At 46.7% G+C, this 22,068-nt stretch overlaps 1 protein-coding gene across 1 annotated transcript in view; it reads right to left on the bottom strand.

The window, feature by feature from the left end:
• Nucleotides 1-3,466: 3,466 nt before the first annotated feature.
• The window catches only part of mybpc3 (myosin binding protein C3), a 64,947-nt gene continuing 46,345 nt past the window's right edge, over nucleotides 3,467-22,068 (bottom strand). The window contains exons 23-29 of the mRNA XM_048607273.1: nucleotides 15,870-16,065; nucleotides 11,247-11,386; nucleotides 10,019-10,178; nucleotides 9,389-9,525; nucleotides 8,402-8,588; nucleotides 6,376-6,416; nucleotides 3,467-3,879 (exon numbers count right to left, since the gene is read on the bottom strand). Coding sequence (XP_048463230.1) covers nucleotides 6,409-6,416; nucleotides 8,402-8,588; nucleotides 9,389-9,525; nucleotides 10,019-10,178; nucleotides 11,247-11,386; nucleotides 15,870-16,065 — 828 coding nt within the window. The 3' untranslated portion in view covers nucleotides 3,467-3,879; nucleotides 6,376-6,408. The remainder of the gene's footprint in view (nucleotides 3,880-6,375; nucleotides 6,417-8,401; nucleotides 8,589-9,388; nucleotides 9,526-10,018; nucleotides 10,179-11,246; nucleotides 11,387-15,869; nucleotides 16,066-22,068) is intronic.

Consider the following 22,068-nt stretch of genomic DNA (forward strand, 5'->3'; position numbering starts at 1 on the left):
TTATTTTATGCCATTAGTTCCTTTAGTTTGTGGCAGACGGTCCACTCATTCAGGTAGTAACTTTCACTTGTGCATGGTCCTTACTCTCTGTTACACCCAGTACCATTCTTACCCACAGCAATAGGCTTTCACATTGCCTCAGCTATTAGAGTGGGCAGGCAAGCAGCAAATTTAATATGGAGAAGTGTGAAATGATTCAGCTTGGGAGGAAAAATGTGAAGAGGTAGGATAAAATAAAGGGCATGTCTATAAACGGTTGCAGGAGCAAAGGAACCATAGGAACAAGGAACAGAAGTAGGCCATTCAACCCCTTGAACTTGCTCCAGGATTCATTAGGATCATTGTTGATCCATACACCGCTTTCCTGCATTTTCCCCACAACCCTTGATTTCTCTACTGCAGCCTTACAATACACACAAAGAACTCTGGAATTCATCGTCACAGAAGGCTGTGTTTCAAAGACTATGAACCTCAGAGAGAAGAAATTCCTTATCTCAGTATTAATTTGGCATCCCTTTATTCAGAGATTATGCCCTCTAGTCCTAGACTCACCCAGCAGGGAGAACATCTTCTTAGCATTTACCCTGTTAAGCCACTTAAGAATCCTATATGTTTCAACAAGATTACCTCTTATTCTTCTAAACTCCACTGAATAGAGTCCCAATCTGTTTAGCATTTGCTCATAAGACACTCCCTCCAAATTACAATCATCTTACTGGACCTTCTCTGAACTGAAATGATATCTTTCAAAGAACAAAGAAAATTACAGCACAGGAACAGGCCCTTCGGCCCTCCAAGCCTGTGCCGATCCAGATCCTCTATCTAAACCTGTCGCCTATTTTCCAAGGATCTGTATCCCTCTGCTCCCTGCTCATTCATGTATCTGTCTCAATATATCTTAAATGACGCTATCGTGCCCGCCTCTACCGGCAACGCGTTCCAGGCACCCACCACCCTCTGCATAAAGAACTTTCCACGCATATCTACCTTAAACTTCTTCCCTCTCACCTTGAAATCGTGACCCCTAGTAATTGAGCCCCCCACTCTGGGAAAAAGCTTCTTGCTATCCACCCTGTCTGTACCCCTCATGATTTACCCCCTCAAACTCCGTCTTTCTAATGTAAATAATCCTAATCTATTCAACCTCTCTTCATAGCTAGTGCCCTCCATACCAGGCAACAGCCTGGTGAACCTCCTCTGCACCCTCTCCAAAGCATCCACATCCTTTTGGTAATGTGACGACCAGAACTGTACACAGTATTCCAAATGTGGTCGAACCAAAGTCCTATACAACTGTAACATGACCTGCCAACTCTTGTACTCAATACCCCGTTCGATGAATGAAAGCATGCTGTATGCCTTCTTGACCACCCTAGCGACCTGCGTTGCCACCTTCAGGTTACAATGGACCTGAACACCCAGATCTCTCTGTGCATCAATTTTCCCCAGGGCTTTTCCATTTACCGTTTTTCCATTCTCCTTAAATAAGGAGACCAAAACTGCTCACAGCACTCCAGATGTGGCCTCACCAGCATCTTGCAGGAAGACGTCCCTACTCTTTTACTCCAATCGCCTTGAAATAAGGGCCAACATTCCATGAGCGTTCCTGAATACCTGTTGCACGTGCTAGCTTTCTGTGTTTCATACACAAGAACCCCCCCCGCCACTCCAAGTCTCTTTGTGTTGCAACTTTCTACAGTTTTCACCATTTAAATAATACTGTCCTTTTGATCTCCCCACCAAAATACTCCACATTATACTCCATTTGCTAACTTTTTACCCACTAATTTATCCCTCTCACAACCTGCCCTTCCACTTATTTTTGTGTCATCTGCAAATTTCTACAATGTTTCCTCCATTTTTGCAGCAGCAGTGGGAGCGGTGACAGCGAGGACCAGGGGGCTGCCGAGAAGGTAAGTTCTTCATTTCGGCAGCGGAGCTGAGTGGGAGCGGTCAAAGTGCGCTGTGGGAAGGTGAGTGAACTGATATATTTGGGCAGTGGCTAAACTCAAGACACTACACATATAGTGTCTCCCAACCACCCTCCTCCTCTGACCGAAAAAAAAAGACTATGTGGTGTGTTGATAAGGTAAGTTTTTCTTTTTCTTTTTTTTTATCGTGTGCTGGTAAGTAGAGTGATTGGTAAAAATTTTTTCATTTATCTATTTTTTGATATTATAGTAGGACTAAGCTGAGCTTAAGAGTAAAAATGACTGGAGATCCCAGACCCATGTTATGCTCGTCTTGCTCAATGTGGGAGCTCAAGGATGCGACTGATGTGCCTGACACCTACACGTGCAGAAAGTGTGTCCAGCTGCAGCTCTTGTTAGACCACATGACGGCTCTGGAGCTGCGGATGGACTCCATTTGGAGGATCCGCGATGCTGAGGAAGTCGTGGATAGCACATTTAGCAAATTGGTCACATCGCAGATTAGGATTGCTGAGGGATAAAGGGAATGGGTGACCAAAAGTCAGCGAAAAAAAAAGGAAGGCAGTGCAGATGTCCCCTGCGGTCATCTCCCTCCAAAATAGGTATACCGTTTTGGATACTGTTGGGGGAGATGGCTTACCAGGGGAAGGCAGCGGTAGCCAGGTTCATGGCATCATGGCTGGCTCTGCTGTACAGAAGGGCGGGAAAAAGAGTGGAAGGGCTATTGTCATAGGGGATTCGATTGTAAGGGGAGTTGATAGGCAGTTCTGTGGTCGAAAACGAGACTCTGGAATGGTATTGAGTACAACGGGGTATTGAGTACAAGAGTTGGCAGGTCATGTTACAGTTGTATAGGACTTTGGTTCGACCACATTTGGAATACTGCGTACAGTTCTGGTCGCCACATTACCAAAAAGATGTGGATGCTTTGGAGAGGGTGCAGAGGAGGTTCACCAGGATGTTGCCTGGTATAGAGGGCTCTAGCTATGAAGAGAGGTTGAGTAAATTAGGATTATTTACATTAGAAAGACGGAGATTGAGGGGGGACCTGATTGAGGTCTACAAAATCATGAGACGTATTGACAGGGTGGATAGCAAGAAGCTTTTTTCCCCCAGAGTGGGGGACTCAATTACTAGGGGTCACGATTTCAAAGTGAGAGGGGAAAAGTTTAAGGGAGATATGCGTGGAAAGTTCTTTACGCAGAGGGTGGTGGGTGCCTGGAACGCGTTGCCAGCGGAGGTGGTAGAGGCGGGCACGATAGCGTCATTTAAGATGTATCGAGACAGATACATGAATGGGCAGGGAGCAGAGGGATACAGATCCTTGGAAAATAGGCGACAGGTTTAGATAGAGGATCTGGATCGGCGCAGGCTTGGAGGGCCGGAGAGCCTGTTCCTGTGCTGTAATTTTCTTTGTTCTTTGTTTAACTGGACTGAGCCACTGAGCGGATGGAGTGTGTGGAACCAAATGTGATCAGACAGGTTGCAGTGTTGCTAAGAAAACTCTTTATTTCAGAAATGTAGTGGAGAGTTTTACAAATCATTACACACACAGTGCAACTGGACACACATCGTCCTGGGAACAGGGAGGAACAGAGGGTGATGTCCTTTAATGGTCACTCTCTGTGCAATCACACTCAGAAGGTTCTGGGTAACTGCAAGAGAAGGAGCATACTCAAGAATAAAACCATGACACAACTGGGTGATATCAGAGCCTCAGGTTGACTAAAAATGCGCCCACACACACACACACACGAGAGAGAGAACTTCAGAGCCGGGTGGCTTTGGACGTCTGGTAGGAACGCTATAACTCCAATCAGAGATCGAAAACCTGGAGACTGAACACTTGGCTGAGGTTCACCATCTCCGTCCTCTCCAATACTTCAGCCTTCATGTTGGGGTGATTGTCTTCCTCTGTATCCTTAGCCGGTGAACCCAGGCCTGAAATCTAAAACACAGCTCATTGGTGCAAACAGGACTTTGACAAAAACAACTTCAACACAGTGTCTAAAGGTACTTACTCCCTCCTGCACTCCCGAGGTTTCATAATTCTTCCCTGAATTATCACTGTGCCAGCATCCCAAATGATTACAGCCCCCAGCTTATTTGTCCCCCATTAATCCTTCCAGACTTCTCCCCTTCTCCAGCATAATTTACAATGGGCAGTAAAAGCCAGCCAAGTTAGTGATGACCAAATCCCATGAATGAAACTAAAATAATAAAAGAAGAAAGAACAATACAGCACAGGAACAGGCCCTTCGGCCGTCCAAGCCTGCGCCAACACATTTTGCCCTTCCATACTAAAACTGGCTTCACTTACAGGATCTGTATCCCTCTATTCCCTTCCTATTCATGTATTCGACCAGGTGATTCTTGAATGCTGCTATTGTGTCTGCTTCCACCACCTCTTCTGGCAATGCGTCCCAGGCACTCACCACCCTTTGTGTGAAAACCTGGCTGCACTCATCTCTTTTAAACTTCACCCCCTCCCCCCTCGCACCTTGAACCTGTGTCCCCTAGTGATTTGACTCCTCCACCCTCATACTTCCATTCTCTCCATGCCATTCACAATCTTATAAACTTCTATTAGGTCACCCTTCAACCTCCTGCATTCCCGTGAAAACAAACCGAGTCTATCCAACCTTTCTTCATAGCTAAAGTCCCCCATACCAGGCAATATCCTGGTAAACCTTTTCTGTACCCTCTCCAAAGCATCCACATCCTTCTGGTAGTGTGGTAATCAGAACCTATACGTAATATTCCAAGTGTGACCAAACTAAATTCTATAAAGCTGCAGCGTAACTTGCCTATCCTTATACTCAATGCCCCTTCCAATGAAGGCAAGCATGCCATAAGCCTTTTTTACTGCCTTATCTACCTGCGCTGCCACCTTCAGTGATCTGTGGACCTGCACACCCAGATTCCTCTGCATATCAATACTCCTAAGAGTTCTGCCATTCACTGTATAATTTCCACCTGTACTTGACCTTCCAAAATGCGTCACCTCATATTTGCCTGGATTAAACTCCATCTGCTGTTTTTCTGCCCATGTCTCCAGCTAATCTATATCCTGCTGCATCCTCTGACAATCCTCCTCACTATCCACAAATCCATCAATCTTTGTATCATCCGCAAACTTACTAATTAGACCAGCTAAGTTTCCTCCAAATCATTTATGTAGATCACAAACAGCAGACGTCCCAGCACTGATCCCTGTGAAACATCACTAGTCACAACCCTCCATTCCGAAAAACATCCTCCCACCACCACCTTCTATCTCCTATGGCTAAGCCAGTTCTGTATCCATCTTGCCAGCTCACCCGGATACTATGTGACTTCACCTCTTGTACCAGTCTGCCATGAGGGACCTTGTCAAAGGTCAAAATAAACTCTTTTGTATTTGTTCTCAATCTGTTCAAATCTGGATCCTGCTCCCTGGCAAAGTTTGTAATCTTGCTATCACTTTGGACCACGAGATGAGATCCCCATCTTGTAGTTATGAGATGACTAAAATGACCTTTTTCCACCACACAACATTGCCAGACTTTGCCCTAGCTCAGCTGAGTGCCTATTGAAGTCCTCATCTTTGTTTTATTCAAAGAACAAAGAATAAAGAAAATTACAGCACAGGAACAGGCCCTTCGGCCCTCCAAGCCTGCGCCGATCCAGATCCTCTATCTAAACCTATCACCAATTTTCCAAGGATCTGTACCCCACTGCTCCCTGCCCATTCATGTATCTGTCTAGATACATCTTAAATGACGCTATCGTGCCCGCCTCTACCACCTCCGCTGGCAACGCGTTCCAGGCACCCACCACTCTCTGCGTAAAGAACTTTCCACGTATATCTCCCTCTCACCTTGAAATCATGACCCCTAGTAATTGAGTCCCCCACTCTGGGAAAAAGCTTCTTACTATCCATAATATTTATTCCTCTAGAAATATCTATTACAATACTCCCTGGGCTGCTATCCTGTGTTCTACCCGCTGGACACCTGGGCTAGGGATGTTCTAACTCACCCCGACCCCTCTTCACTGATCACTCCCCCCATCCTGCTGACCTCTCAGAATGCAGTTATAGAGCACTTGCATTTTAAAAAACTCATGCTTGCATTCTGATCCCTCTATAGTCCAGGCCTCCCTATCTATGATCGCCTGCAAAATCTAGGATCTCTGTCCTTATACCCAACACAGATATTAAACTCTTCACCAGTGGTGGCCTTGTCAGTATCTTCCTGGTCCCTGAAAGCCCTGGATTCCCATCCCAACCTACACCTCCCGGGCACTGCCACATTACACTCTGGGACATTTTATGTAAAGGGTAATGTACGAATGTAAAGTCTTGTTTTGCCTCCCACTATCTCTGCCTTCCTCCCTCTCACTTGGTAGTTTTTCATTCATTTTCTCCCGTCCTTTTCCCCCTCCTCCATAATTTAAAGCTTACCTCCAATGCCTGCTGGAGACCTGTGGTAGGCTACTATGGCACTGCAAAAATAAAACACAACTGATTAATGACTGATATTCAGACAGAGAACAACAGGACAAAGACAGCAAGCCAAGGCAATGACCAGTGTTTACAAACAGCTGGGACTCAGAGTTCACAGAATCTCCTGGAATAGTCCAGACCTGTCAACAAGTGGACTGAAGTGCCAGCCAAGACCCACAGGGAAAGGACAAAGCCTGTCGGAGGGTCAGTGCTGAGGGAGTGCTGCACTGTCAGAGGGTCAGCACTGAGGGAGCAGGCACTGTCGGAGAGTCAGTGCTGAGGGAGTGCCGCACTGTCGGAGGGTCAGTGCTGAGGGAGTGCCGCACTGTCGGAGGGTCAGTGCTGAGGGAGTGCCGCACTGTTGGAGGGTCAGTGCTGAGGGAGTGCCGCACTGTCAGAAGGTCAGGGCTGAGGGAGTGCTGCACTGTAGGAAGGTCAGTGCTGAGGGAACGGGCACTGTTAGAGGGTCAGTGCTGAGGGAGTGCTGCACTGTGACAGGGTCAGTGCTGAGGGAGCAGGCACTGTCGGAGGGTCAGTGCTGAGGGAGCGCTGCAATGTTGGAGAGTCAGTGCTAAGGGAGCAGGCATTGTCAGAGGGTCAGTGCTGAGGGAGCGTTGTGCAGTCCAAGGGTCAGTGCTGAGGGAGTGCTGCACTGTCAGAGGGTCAGTGCTGAGGGAGCACCACGTTGTCAAAGGGTCAGTGCTGAGGGAGTGCCGCGCTTTCGGAGGGTCAGTGCTGAGGGAGCGTTGCGCTGTCGGAGGGTCAGTGCTGAGGGAGTGCTGCACTGTCAGAGGGTCAGTGCTGAGGGAGTGCTACACTGTCAGAGGGTCAGTGCTGAGCGAGTGCTGCACTGTCAGCGGGTCAGTGCTGAGGGAGTGCTGCATTATTAGAGGGTCAGTGCTGAGGGAGTATGGCACTATTGAAGGGTCAGTGCTTAGAGGCAGTGCTGCTTCATCGGATAGCAATTACTGAGGAAGTGCTGCACTGTCAGAGGGTCAATACTGAGGGAGCACCTCACTACAGGAAGGTAAGTACTGGAGGAGTGCTGCAGTGTCGAATGGTCATTACTGAGGGAGTGTGGCACTGTCAGAGGGTCCGTGCTGAGGTAGCACTGCACTGTTGAAGGGTCAAGACTGAGGGAGTGCCGGAGTACACCATCTGACCATCGCTGAGACAATGACCAAATACTCTGTTTTAACGTTTTATCTATTCAGAGGATGTGGGGGTTGCTGTCTGATCCATCATTTATTATTTACTGCCCATCCCTAGTTGCCATTGAGAAAGTGGTGGTTAGAGTCACAGAATCAGAGAGATATACAGCATGGAAACTGACCCTTTGGTCCAACTCGTCCATGCCGACGAGATATCCTGTATAAATCTAGTCCCATTTGCCAGCATTTGGCTCATATCGTTCTAAACCCTTCCTATTCATGTACCCATCCAGATGCCTTTTAAATGTTGTAATTGTACCAGCCTCCATCACTGCCTGTGGTGGCTCATTCCACACAGGCACCACCCTCTGCATGAAAAAGTTGCCCCTTAGTTCCTTTTATATCTTTTCCCTCTCACCTTAAACCTATGCCCTCTAGTTTTGTACTCTCCCAACCCAGGGAAAAGATCTTCGCTATTTACCCTAACCATGTCCCTCACGATTTTATAAACCTCTCTAAGATCTCCCCTCAGCTTCTCACGTTCCAGGGAAAATAGTCAGCCTCTCCCTATATCTCAAACCCTCCAACCCCAGCAACATCCTCGTTCTTGAACCGCTGAGTTCCATATGCTGTAAGTAGACCCACAATGCCCTTAGGGAGGTCATTTTAGGATTTTGACCCAGTGTGTGTATGTTTCTTTTTCAAAAGTTATTGATTTGTTAGAAAGCATTTGGGAAAGTATGGAGGCAACACAGTTTGCAAGATTTCCCTTCAGCCTGACTAGATCCCCCATGGAGTGAGCTCCCACCCTCTCCCCTGAACACCTCACTTACCTCGGACCTCCAGCTTGCAATCACTCCTGGCCTCTCCCAGGGGGTTGCTAGCCAGGCAGCTGTAGATTCCAGCATCGAAGGGGCTCGGTTTGCGGATCTCCAGGGTCAGTACTCCTTGGTTACTGAACATCCTGTATCGCGGGTCACCAGATAGGTCCAGCTGGTTCTTACACCACACCACCTTGGGCTGGAGATAGTGAAGGTGAAGTAGATAGAATGAGAACAGTGACAGGAAGAGCACTTGAGAAGACAGGAGAGGAAGAAAAGTGAGAATGGGGGCAGAGACAGAAACAAGGAGTAGGAGGAACAGAGACAGAGAGACGGATGAGTGGGGGATAAAGAGTCAGAGACAAGGAGATGGAGTGGGCGATGAGAGAGAGAGTTGGACTGAAGAGTCTGTTTCCATGCTGTATAACTCTATAACAAGGAGCTGGGGCGAGTGATAGAGGGATGGATGAGTGGGAGGGAGAGAGTCAGAGGCAAGGAGATGGAGTCGGCGGTGAGAGAGAGAGACAAGAAGTGTGGGGGGGTGTGTGGAGAGTCAGAGACAATGAGAGGGAGGGAGACAGATGAGGTGGAGGAAGAGAGGCAGCGGAGGGAGACAGAAAAAAGAAAGACAAGGAGGGAGAGAGAGATGGGGTGTAGCAAGAGAGAGGGGAATGAGGAGGGAGTTAGAGAATGAGGGAATTTGGTTGGGTGGGGATTGACAGGAAGAAACAGAAACAGATAGTGACAGACCGTGAGATGGACAAAGAGAGAGATGGGAAGGGAGAGAAACATAAGGACAGAGGAAGATGCGATAGGAGTGAGACAAGGGAGTGAGAGGTAGAGAGGGAGAAACTGAGATGGAGTTGGGATATTGTGGAGAGGGAGAAACAAAGGGAGCAAGAGAGATGAAGGGAAAGTGAGATGGGAGGTGGGGAGTAAAAGAGAGAGAGAGTTGTCAGACTGGAGATGAATTGCTCTTTGTTGATGGTGAACTGTTACCTTGGGTGTTCCTCGCAGAGCACAGCTCAGTGTGGCGTTGTACCCACAAATTACTGAGCGATCGATCAAGGGTCGGGTGAACTTGGGGGGCTCAGTGAAGTCAGGCTCCTTGTAGCTGGGTGGTTTGTACTGTCTCCCTGTGAGGCAGCAGGAGGATGCACAGTCAGAGACTGCAGTTACCCACAACGCCTTCTCCCCAGTTCTGCCACATGCTCTCTAACCTCTTGAATATTCTGGGATCCACCCCCATCCCATGACTCCACACTGACCCTTTGTCACTGTAACCCAGAAAAAGCTAGGGAGCAGATGAATCTGGCTGGATCTTCAATACACACTTTACTGATGTCCCATTTCCCTAATTCAGTGAGATAACCCAAACATTTGAGTAAAGCTGGCTGACTGACTGCATTGCAGTGTGACTGTCTCATTCCAAACATTGAGAGATAAGAAACACAGATAAAAACAGGGTATTTGACTCAAGCCTACTCCAGCTTGAGTCAGTGCCCAGACATGACTAAACTCCAAGACTGCACAAGGGAGTGGGTCAGGAATAGCCCCCACTTCCAGCCAGCCTCACAGCTCCTGCTGGCACTGTTAAGGTTCTCATGACAACGGTTACTCCAGGCTTACCTGGCTTCTGGATGTAGACACTGTCCTTAGACTGAGCAGCCTCCTTACTCAGACCACACAGATTCTCTGTGAAAACCCTGAAGAAATACTCATTTCCCATGACCAGCTCCGACACTGAGCACTCAGTCCGTCGACAGCGTTCGTACACCACGAACCACTCCTGGCGCAGCACAGGTAGGAAGAGAGAGAGGGAATAAGGAAAGCAGCAACAGAGTAAGTAAGGGAAGGAATTCCAGACAGACAAACAGACAGAGAGAGGGAGACATTAGCACACAGACCATAAGAGGGAGAAGGAGAAATACTTTGTCTTCTCATTCTCTATGAGACCTATGTTGAGAAGGGTTATATAGCAGTTTACAAGCATAGCAGAGTGGGCTGAATGGCCTACCTCTGCACCAATGTCCTGGTGGTAATTAACAGATTGCATGTTTGGGAATGGAGAGAGCATGGCCTTGATTGGTTTTATCAGGTTGAGTTGAATTATTGAAGTAAGAAAGGGTCAGTTCAGCGTTTTGGGCACTTCCTGGGACAGCTGATACCAAGGCTAGACAGACAGACACTCTCATTCATCTGCCTCTCTCACTTCACTTACCTCTTCCTCCATCTCTCTTTCTCTTCCTCCCCTCCACTTATTCACTACACACCACTCCTACATCTCTCCAACTCACTCACCCTTTCGTCTTTCCTTATTGCTCCCCAACTTTGAACAACCTAACCTCCCATCCCTTCCCCCTCCAAAATCACTCTCACTCCTCTCTGACTCCCCCCCCCCCCCCCCCCCCCCCCCCCCCCCCCACTCACCCTGCCCCCCTGCCTAGCCCTCAGTTATCCCGCTCCTCCTTCTTTATTCTGCTCGTATTTCATTCCCTTTCCTGTTTATGTCTCATTGCCTATCTTTCCCCTCACTCCTTATTCCTGCTCCCCACTAATCTCCCCTGTCCCCTTTCTGCCAGGGACAGAATCCAAATTGTTTTCTTGTGCCTAGTTAGTTGTGTTGGGAGTGATAGGTGCCCCACTGGGAACTCTGGGCTAGGTCCTCCCAGCACCTGGATCGAGGGTCCTGCATCAACCCCTGGGCAAGTTACCCAGCAACTGGAGGTTGATTGTGGATTTGGTCACAGCATACAAGCTAATCCCTGGTAAGAGGCATTGACAGTGGTCAGAGTGGCAGTGGTCTGTTGTATGTTGCTAACACCCTTCATCCCACAACATTTCTGCACATTCTTACCATGGTCTTCTTGTCAGCCTTCTGGATGGTGTACCCAGTGATCTCACAGTTGCCATCATCCTTGGGGGGTAGCCAGGACAGAGCCACATTCAAACCCCACACCTCGCGGATCTTCACAGCGACAGGGGGTCCTGGCCTGTCTGGGAGAGCACACTGGATAATGAGAGTTACTCAGCATGCGGACTGCAGGAGAGGTCAGTGAGTGAGTTACATTAACAAAACTGGGCCAGCATTGAGTATTAGAGGAACTTCACTCTGCATCTAAGTGGGACTGCAGCTCTCCTTAGATAGAGTGGGTACAGGAGAAGAGGACTTGGCTTTGCAATACTGTTCAGTTAGATCGAGCTGATCTGTCTGTTCACTTGGAGTATTGGATGCAGATTGGTCCCCTCCTCTGAGGAAGGATGTTCTGGCTATGGAGGGAGTGCAATGAAGATTTACCAGACTGAATCCTGACTGATGTATGAAGAGAAACTGAATTGGTTAGGACTACATTCATTGGAGTTTAGAAGAATGAAGAATTTATAGAAGAATATAAATTGCAATTATATTGCAATTTCTAAATAAATTCTTCATTTAGAAGAATGAAGTTTTATAGAAACCTATAAAACTTTAATAGGACTAGACAGGTAAACACAGGAAGGATGTTCCTGGTGACCAGGGAGTCCAGCAGCTGGGCTCACAAGTATTGATGCGGGGTAACCCCATTTAGGACTGAGATGAGGAGAAATGTCTTCACCCAGAGAGTGGTGAGCCGGTGGAATTCTCTACCACAGAAACAGATTAAGGCCAAAACTCTGAATGATTTCAAGAAGGTGTTAGATATACTTATTAGGACTAAAGGGATTAAAGGATATGAGGAGAAAATGGGAACCGGGGACTGAGTTCGATAATCAATCATGATCATATTGAATGGTGGAGCAGGCCAATTCAGCCCTGCTCCTGATTTTTATGTTAATTTGATGGCAAACACCTAACTTTCAGTTTTTTTTCTAGCTTTTCCTGGACATTCTACCGAAGGAAAACAGGTCTGTGCAGTCTGGCTGCCTCACTTAATCTTCTCAGTCCCAGTATCCGTTTTTTATATGCAACCCTGTCCAAGACCGCCATATCCTTCCTGAGGTGAGGCGATGCAGGTCTGAATGAAACATTATACAGATGGGACAGGACAGTAAGAAACTCAGAGGAACAGAGGGATCTTGGGGTGCTTGTCCAATCCCTGAAGGTGTTGGGACAGGATTAATAGATTTTGATTTGATTTATTATTCTTGTCACATGTACTGAGATACAGTGAAAAGTACTGTTTCGCTTGCTAACCAGACAAATCATACCTTACATAAGTACATAGAACAGAATGCAGAATATAGTATTACAGCTAAAGAGGTGCAGAGAAAGAACCAACTCTAATATATTGAGTGGTCTGCTCATAAGTCTGATAACAGCGGGCAAGAAACTGTTCTTAAATCGGTTGGTAAGTTTTCTCAAAGTTTTGTATTTTATTATCAGGGTGGGAGGGGTGTTTGATTATGTTGGCTCAATACGGTGTGGAGCTGGAGCAACACACATTGACTCTGACTCCAGCATCTGGAGCTCTTGCTATCTCCAGGTGATTATGTTGGCTGCTTTCACATTTTTTGCTGTCTTGGGCAGAGCAGTTGCCATACCAAGCTGTGATGCATCTGGATAGGATACTTTCTATGGCACATCTACAAAAATTGGTAAGAACCACTGTGGACATGCTCCCTTGTTATTGACCCTTCATCTAAGAGGACCAGCTTCTTCTCTTCACCCTGTCCATGCTCCTCAATCTTATACACCTCAATCAGGTCTCCTTTCAACCTTCTCTGTACCAAAGAAACCCCCAATGCAAGCTTATCCAGACTCTCTTCATAAGCTGAAATGCTCCATTCCAGGCAACATCCTGGTGAATCTCTTCTGCATGCCCTCTAGTGCAATGATATCCTTCCTATAGTGTGGGGACCAGTAATCCAGCTGTGGTCAGACCAAAGTTCTGGCTAAGGTGGCATACAGGACACTTCAGTCAAGGCACAGACAAAAAAGCAGAGAGGTTATGTTGGAGCTGAACAGAATTTTGGTTAGGCTGCAGCTGGATTACTGTGTCCAGTTCTAGTCACCATACTACAGGAAGGGTGTGATTGCACGAAAGGAGTGCAGAGGAGATACTCCAGGATGTTGCTAGGGATGTAGCATCTTAGCTACAAAGAGAGGCTGGATAAGTTTGGGATTGTTTCTTTGGAGCACAGGAAGTTGAGGGGTACCTGACAGAGGTATATAAGATTCTGAGGGGCATGGACAGGGTGAATAGAGAGCAACAATTCCCCTTACCTGAAGGGGCAATAACGAGGGGGAATAATTCTAAGGTGAAAAGCAGGGGGTTTAGAGGGGATTTGAGGAAAGGTATTTTTCACTGAGAGGGTGGTGGGTTAGAATGCACTGCCTGGGCCTACTGGGGGGAAGTGGGCCAAGTGTAGAGTTAGAGTATTTCTGGTGGTCCACATTTGATGAGCTGAAGGGCCTCTTTTGCATTATATGACTGAAGGTCTCTATGGTTGTAGGATGTCCTTCACTCAGGCTGAGCTGGTAGTTGAACAGACTGAGTACCTGGAGAGGAAGGGAGGGCTATTGAGCGGGTAGAATAACCAGTAGAGTGTGACCAGTGATAGCCCACAGGGAACTGTGTTGAAACCAGACAGCAGAGTAAGTACTCTGATGGATAGAAGCATGAAAGTACGATGAAATAGTTAAAGGTTCTGCACAACCAAGTGCCCAAGTATTGCTGAAGGGAGAGATGAGTTGTTAAAGACTTTTCATCTTGAATTCATCATGACAGAAGCAAGAATGCCATACTTCCATCAGGATGGATACAGGAATACCAAACTTCAATCAGGACTGATGCAAGAATGCAAAATTTCAAAGGGTTGAAACAGTTTCAATTCAGTGCCCAATCAGCGCTGACCTGTCAACCAATTAGCATCCACTAACTCAACTCTCAAGAACTTTTCTCCTGCAGTAAAAATTGTTTTGATTGTTTGAAATTTTCCATTCTTACATCTGTCCTGACAAGTACAAGAAGACAACATGTCTCTTTTTCAGCAACTCTCAGTAGATGGAGTGATTGGGTAAAATTTTGAGCTGATTAGATTGCAATGTGGCTAACCCAGTCTGGATCCAAAAAGAAGGAAACTTGTGTCCTTTTAAATGGGGAAAAGCAGTGGATGAACAAATGTTTGGTAGCTCCAGCTACACAGATCATTAAAATATCCTGAACATGTCCAGAAAATAATCGAAAAATCCAAATGGAATTCTGGCTTTTATTTTGGGGCTGTACAGAGCCCTGCTTCAACCATCCCCGGAGTCACTGGGAGCTGCTCTGGGCCTCATACTTTTGGAAGGAGATTGTGGCATTTCAGAGACAGCAGTGTATTTACTACAATGATACGTGTGCTCCAAGGTTTAGAACATGAGGGGAGATGATCCAAACTAGGGTCGTATTCCCTGGAAAGGGATCAGAGCAGTTAGAGAAAATATCCTTCCACAGGTTTGAGACCCAAGGTTATTGAGACATTTTTATGAGATGTCTGACTAATTTCCAAACAACCTTTTACCTTCCACATCACCACAGATCATAAAATGCTTTGGTCTTTGAGATGGCCTCATTGGTTGTAATCACCCCAGCATTAATTTACGTTGAGCAAACAGCAGCAATGCAATAACTACTCCTGTCCTGGGAATGTTTGATGGGGACAGTGTAGAGGAAGCTTTACTCTGTATCTAACCCCATGCTGTCCCTGTCCTGGGAGTGTTTGATGGGGACAGTGCAGAGGGAGCTATACTGTGTATCTAACCTCATGCAATTCCTGTCCTGTGAGTATTTGAAGGGGACAGTATTGAGGCAGCTTTACTTTGTAACTAACCTCATTCAGTCCCTGTCCTGGGAGTGTTTGAAGTGGACAATGTAGTGGCACCTTTACGCTGTGTCTTCTTTTTATTCACTTGTAGGATGTGGACATCGCTGTATGGCCAGCATTTTTATTGCCCATCCCTAGCTGCCGTTGAGAAGATGGTGGTGGTGAGCTACCTTCTTGAAACGCTGCACTTCATGTGCTGTAGGTTGACCCACAGTGACCTTAGGGAGGGAATTCCAGGATTTTGACCCAGCGACATTGAAGGAGCAGTGATATATTTCCAAGTCAGGATGGTGAGTGGCTTGGAGGGGAGCTTGTAGGTGGTGCTGTTCCCATGTATCTGTTGTTGTTGCCCTTCTAGATGGAAGTGATCATGGGTTTGGAGGGTGCTGTCTAAGGATCTTTGAATTTCTGCATTGCACCTCGTAGATAATGCGTACTGCTGCTCTGAAGCTTGGATAGTGGAGGGAGTGGATGTGGTGCCAATAAAGTGGGCTGCTTTGTCCTGGGAGTGTTTGATGGGGTCGATGTAGTGGGATCTTTACTCTGTATCTAACCTCATGCTGTCGCTGACCTAGGAGAGTTTCATGGGGACTGTATAGAGAGATCTTTATTCTGTATCTAACCCTGTGCTGACCCTAACTGACAGGGGAATTGCTTGTGAAAGTTGCAGTGTGCTGTCAGTGATTGGACTTACCTATGACCTGGATGTGGATACTGGCTGTGTCCTGGGCGCTCTCAACTTCTACCTTCAATTGGTAGATTCCTGAATGTCCACGCTCCGCACTGCGGATAAACAGAATGGTGTCGCTGTCACTGTTACGGACTGTGATGTTCTGCAGATTGAGAGGCTGTCCATCTTTCAGCCAGCTGACCTCTGGTCTGGGCTTGCCCTGTACAGTCAATCACAGCAACAATTCATGTCAAACAACCACATCTCACAGGAGATACACTAGCAGGGACTTTACTATCACTCCCCATAGGACCCGTGAAGAGGGTTCATTCAGACTAGAGATCAGAGAGACCCTGCACATAGTACAGAGATGGAGCCAGAGGACCCCTTTGGAACCCCAGAGCAGCATGGTGGTTCAGTGGTTAGCACTGCTGTGTCACAGCGCCAGGAACCCGGGTTCGATTCTACCCTTGGGTAACTGTGTGGAGTTTGCACATTCTCCCTGTGTCTGCGTGGGTTTCCTCCGGGTGCTCCAGTTTCCTCCCACAGTCCACAGATGTGCAGGTTAGGTGGATTGGCCATGCTAAATTACCCATTGTGTTCAGGGATGTGTAGATTAGGGGGATGGGTCTGGGTGGAATGTTCTGAGGGTCAGTATGGACTTGTTGGGCCGAAGGGCCTGTTTCCACACTGTAGGGATTCTACAATCTATGATGTGCATTGAGGGTTAGGCCAGGCCATTGCGATATAGTTATGGGGAACAGATGGCAGAGGAGGTTAATTGATATCTTGCATCAATATTCACAGACGAAAATATTTTGAACATCCCATTAATACTATAGAATACTGGAAGGAATTACGTGCCATCACTACAGAAGCAGTATTAGGCAAACTAATGGGTTAAAAGGCAGATAAGTCCCCTGGCCTTGAGGTCTTGCGTCTAAGATCCCAAAAGAAGTCACTACAGAGATAGTGAGAGGATCGGTTATAATTTTCCAAAATTCCATGGATTCTGAAGGAGTACCAGAGGATTGGAAAGCTGCTAATATGACACCCCGCCCTCCCCCCCCCCCCCCCATTCAAGGGGAGGGTGTGGCAGGAAGGTAAAAAACAATTAGCCTAACATCTATTGTTATGAAAGTATTGGAATCAATTATTAAGGATGTAATAGCAGTGCATTTGAACAATCATATCTAATCAAGGAGATTACTGTATGATGAAAGGGAAATCATATCTAACTAATTTATTAGCTTTTTGACAAACTCAACCAGACTGGATAGAGGGGAGGGCAAATAGGGTACAATGTGGGAAAATGTGAAGTTGTTCATTTTGGAAGGGAGAACTAAAGAACAGAATATTATTTAAATTCAACAGCAGAAAGCTACAACACAAAGGGACTTGTACACAAAACACAGAAAGCTAGCACATGGGTGCAGCGGGTAATTAAGGCTAATGGAATATTGGGATAACAAGGTGTAGAGCTGGATGAACACAGCAGGCCAAGCCGCATCAGAGGAGCAGGAAGGCTGACGTTTCGGGTGTAGACTCTTGTCTTAAAGGGGTTGGATTATAAGAGCAGGGAAGTCTTATTGTAATTGTAAAATGTGCTGGTGGGACTACATTGTGAGTACTGTGAGCAATTTTGATCTCCTCATTTCAGGAATGATATCATTTCAGTTGAGGTAGTTCAGAGAAGGTACACTAGGATGGTCCCTGGTATGGAGGGGTTGTCTTATGAGCAAAGCCTGAACAGGGCAGGACTCTGCTCACTGGAGTTTAGAAGAATGGGAGGTGATCTCATTGAAACATGTCGGTTTCTTAAGGGGGCTTGACAGAGTAAATGCTCAGAGGTTGTTTTCCCTCATGGGAGAGTCTAGGACCAGAGGACAATCTCAGAAAAAAGGGCTCCAATTTAAGGCTGAGATGAAGAGGAATTTCTTCTCTCAGAGGGTTGAGAGTCTTTGGAACACCCTGCCAGAGTCCTTGTGTATATTTATGCTGAGATAGATTCTTAATCAGTCAGGGAATGAAGGGTTACAGGAAAAGGGCAGAAAAGTGGACATGAGGAATGATGGTTCAGCCATGATCCTACTGAATGGCAGAGCAGGTGTGAAGGGCTGAATGTGTGAATCCCTCAGTACTGACCCTCTGACAGTGCAGTGCTGACTCTTTGACAGAGCGACCCCAAAATTCGCAGAACCAACCCATTGACAGTGCAGCACTCCGTCAGTACTGACGCTCCAACAGTGTGTCACTCCCTCAGCACTGATCCTTCGACAGTACAGCACTCTCTCAGTACTGACACTCCAACAGAGTTAGTCAGACTTAGGCAATAGGGTGGGAGAAGTGTGTATTTCCCCATTCCAAGAGCATTAGAGTAGTAGTGGGAGTATATGTGCATTGCTAGTATTTTAGAGTCTGGGAGAGGGTGTCAGTGTTGGGATTGAGAGGGATCTCTACCCCCAAGGTATTAGTGAGTGAGAGGGTATGCCCTTCCCAGAATGGTGGAGTGCGTACCCCTCCAACCCCAGAGTGTTAGAGTATTTTCTCATCCAATAGAGGGCGGCAGAGAGACTTCACTGAAGAGTATTCTGGGAGAAGCCGGTACAGTCACCATGACCGATCAGCGGAGTAAGGAAGAACCAAGTGTCAAGGAACGGTAAGCTCCAAACATTACATTACTATAATGTTTCATCCTTCCCTCCTCCTCTAACCAATAAAAAAAGAGACGGATTGAGAGATGCTGTTGGAAAGTTTGTTGTAGCCTAGCAGTTACTTCGTCTATTTGTAAAGATTGCATTGTAATTTAAGTAACCAGTTAATTAGAAATTACCAGAAAAATAGTTTGAAAGGGTCTGCTGTGTGGTGGGAGTACTGCTAGTTGGTATAATTGTGGGCTTAGGTGAATCCTGGGCTTCGGTGAGTACAGCAAGCAAGGTAAAGGCAAGGTAAGATTCTTTTATCTTTCTTTGTGTAAAGGGGCAGAGATGGCAGTTGGGGCAGTGGTGGGACATCAGGGAGCAGCCTAGTGTCCCTGACGACTATGTCTGCAGGAAGGGTGACCGGCTGCAGCTCCTCACAGACAGTGTGGTTCAGTTGGAGCAGCAGTTGGACACACCAAGGAGCACACAGGGGACAGAGAGTGTGATAGACGCTAGTTACAGCGAGGTGGTCACACCAGAGGTTCAGTCAGGTAGATAGGTGACCACCAGGAGAGGCAGGAAGGTAGTACAGGAGTGTCCTGTGGCCAATCCCCTCTCTAACAGGTTTACTGTTTTGGATACTGTTGGCAGGGCAATAGCCTCTCAGGGTAGTATAATAGCAGCAGCCTGTGGAACCACAACTGGCTCTGCTGTGGAGCAGGGTCGGGCAGGATCCAAGCAAGCGATAGTGGTTGGAGACTCACTAGTTAGGGGCACAGACAGCTGTTTCTGTGGCTGTGTTCGAGACTCCAGGATGGTGTGCTGCCTCCCTGGTGCCAGTGTCAAGGACGTTTCTAAGTGATTGCACAAAATTCTTAAGGGGGAGCGTGAACAGCCAGAGGTCCTGGTGCACATAGGTACCAACAACATAAACAGTAAGAAGGATGGGGTCCTGCGGAGTGAATACAGTCAGTTAGGAAAGAGGCTGAAGAGCAGGACTTCGAGAGTAGTAATCTTTGGGTTAATAGCAGTACCATGTGCTAGTGAGGCAAGGAACAGAAAGATAGAAGAGATGAATGTGTGGCTAAGGAGCTGGTGCAAGAGGCACGGTTTCAGGTTCTTGGATCATTGAGACCACTGTACAAGAGGGACAGATTGCACCTAAACAGGAGGGGAACCAATATCCTCGCAGGGAGATTCGCTCGTGCTACTAGAGTGGAAGGGGGCTGGGAACCAGAGCAGCAGGTTAGCAAGTGGAGGGATTGAGGGGAAAGTAGATGTTGAGACCAGTAAATCAGAAAGAAAGGACAGGCAGAGACAGGTGAATGAACACAGCGGTACTAATGGGCTGAAGTGTGTTTATTTTAATGCAAGGAGTATTATAGGCAAGGCAGATGAGCTTCGAGCCTGGATCAGTACATGGGACTATGATGTTGTGGCCATTACAGAGACTTGGTTGAGAGAGGGGGACAGGACTGGCTGCTCAATGTTCCAGGCTTTGGTTGTTTTAGACAAGATAGAAAGGAAGGTAAAAGGTGGAAGAGTTGCGTGACTGATCAGGTGGAATGTTCCATCTGCCCTCAGAGAGGACATACTGGAGGACTCATCCACTGAGGCAATATGAGTAGAGCTTAAAAATAAGATGGGTGCAATCCCTCTGAGAGGATTATATTATAGGCCCCCCCAACAACCACTGAGCCATTGAGGAACAAATATGTCGGCAGACTATGGAAAAGTGTAATAAAAACAGAGTTGTTGTAGTGGGTGACTTTACCTTCCCCAAGATTGACTGGGACTCCCTTAGAGCAAGAGGCTTAGATGGGGCAGAATTTGTTAAGTGCATCCAGGAGGATTTCTTGAAACAGTATGTGGATAGTCCAACTAGAGGAGGGGCCATACTGGACCTTACATTGGCTAATGAGCCTGGCCAGGTGACTGACCTTTCAGTGGGAAAACATTTTGGAAACAGTGATCACAACTCTAACCTTTAAGACAACTGGGAATAAGGATAAGTCAGGATCTTGCGGGTAGGAACTAAATTTGGGCTTGTGCAAATTACATCAGTATTAGGCAGGAGCTAGGGAGTGTTAATTGGGAGGCGCTGTTATCAGATAAGATCACATTTGACATGTAGGAGTTGTTTAAAAACCTGCTGATCAGAGTTCAGGAGCAGCATGTTCCAGTAAGGAGGAAGGACAAGGATGGCAAGGTAAGGGACCCTTGGATAATGAGGGAGGTTGTGAATTTAGTCAAAAGGGAAAAAGAAGCATATGTGAGGTTTAGGAAGCTAAATTTGAATAGGGCCCATCAGGATTATAAAGAAAACAGGAAAGAACTCAAGCAGGGAGTTAGGAGAGCAAGAAGGGGTCATGAAATGCCTTACCAAGTCGGGTTAAAGTGAATCCTAAGACATTCTATACATACATTAAAAATAAGATGATAACTAAGAAGAAGGTAGGACCACTCAAGGGTAAAGGTTTGAAGGCAGAGGATGTGGGTAAGATCCTAAATGAGTACTTTGCATCAGTATTTATCCAGGAGAAGGATATAAAGGATACTGAGATTTGTGTGGAGCCTGAAGAAGTGGTATTGGGTCTCTTGGAAAGCATTAAGGTGGATAAGTCCCCAGGGCCTGATGGTATCTACCCCAGGTTATTGAGAGAGGCACGAGAAGAGATTTCTGGGGTCTTGACCAAGAACTTTGTATCCTCGCAAGCCACTGGAGAGGTCCCGGAGGACTGGTGAGTAGCTAATGTTGTTCCTCTGTTCAAGAAGGGAAATAAGGATAATAGGGATAAACTTTAGACCGGTGAATCTCACATCAGTGGTTGGGAAGCTATTACAGAGAACTCTCAGGGAATGGACTTATACACATTTGGAAAAGCATGGCCTAATTAGGGACTGTCCGCATGACTTTGTGCGGGGCAGGTCATGTCTTATTAATTTGAGTGAATTTTCGAGGAGGTGACGAAGGTGATCAATGAGGGTAGAACAGTGAATGTTGTCTAAATGGATTTTAGTAAGGCTTTCGACAAGGTCTGTCGTGGTAGGCTCATCCAGAAGATTAAGATGCATGGGGTCTACAGTGACAGGCCACGTGGATTCAGAATTTGCTTGCCCAAAGAAGGTAGAGGATAGCAGTAGAAGGGTATTTTTCTGGCCGGAGGTCTGTGACTAGTGGTGTTCCACGGGGATCCATACTAGGGCCGCCGCTGTTTGTGATATATATCAATAACTTGGACAAAAATGTAGATAGGTGGGTTAGTTTGTTTGCAGATGATACAAAGATCGGTGGAGTTGTGGATAGTGTAGAAGGTTGTCAAAGGATACTGCAGGATATGAATTAGTTGCAGATATAGGCAGAGAAATGGCAAATGGAGTTAAATCCATGTGGGTGCGAGGTGCTGCAGTTTGGGAAATCAAATACTAAGGAAAAGTATACAGTTAGTGGCAGGACCCTGAACAGCACTGATGTACAGAGGGATCTTGGGTTCAAGTCCATATCTCCCTGGAAGTGGCCATGCAAGTAGATAGGGTGATAAAGAAGGCATATGGTATGCTTGCCTTTATTGGTCAGGGTA

Source organism: Rhincodon typus, chromosome 17 (assembly GCF_021869965.1).
Source record: "Rhincodon typus isolate 14 chromosome 17, sRhiTyp1.1, whole genome shotgun sequence".
Lineage (NCBI taxonomy): Eukaryota > Metazoa > Chordata > Chondrichthyes > Orectolobiformes > Rhincodontidae > Rhincodon > Rhincodon typus.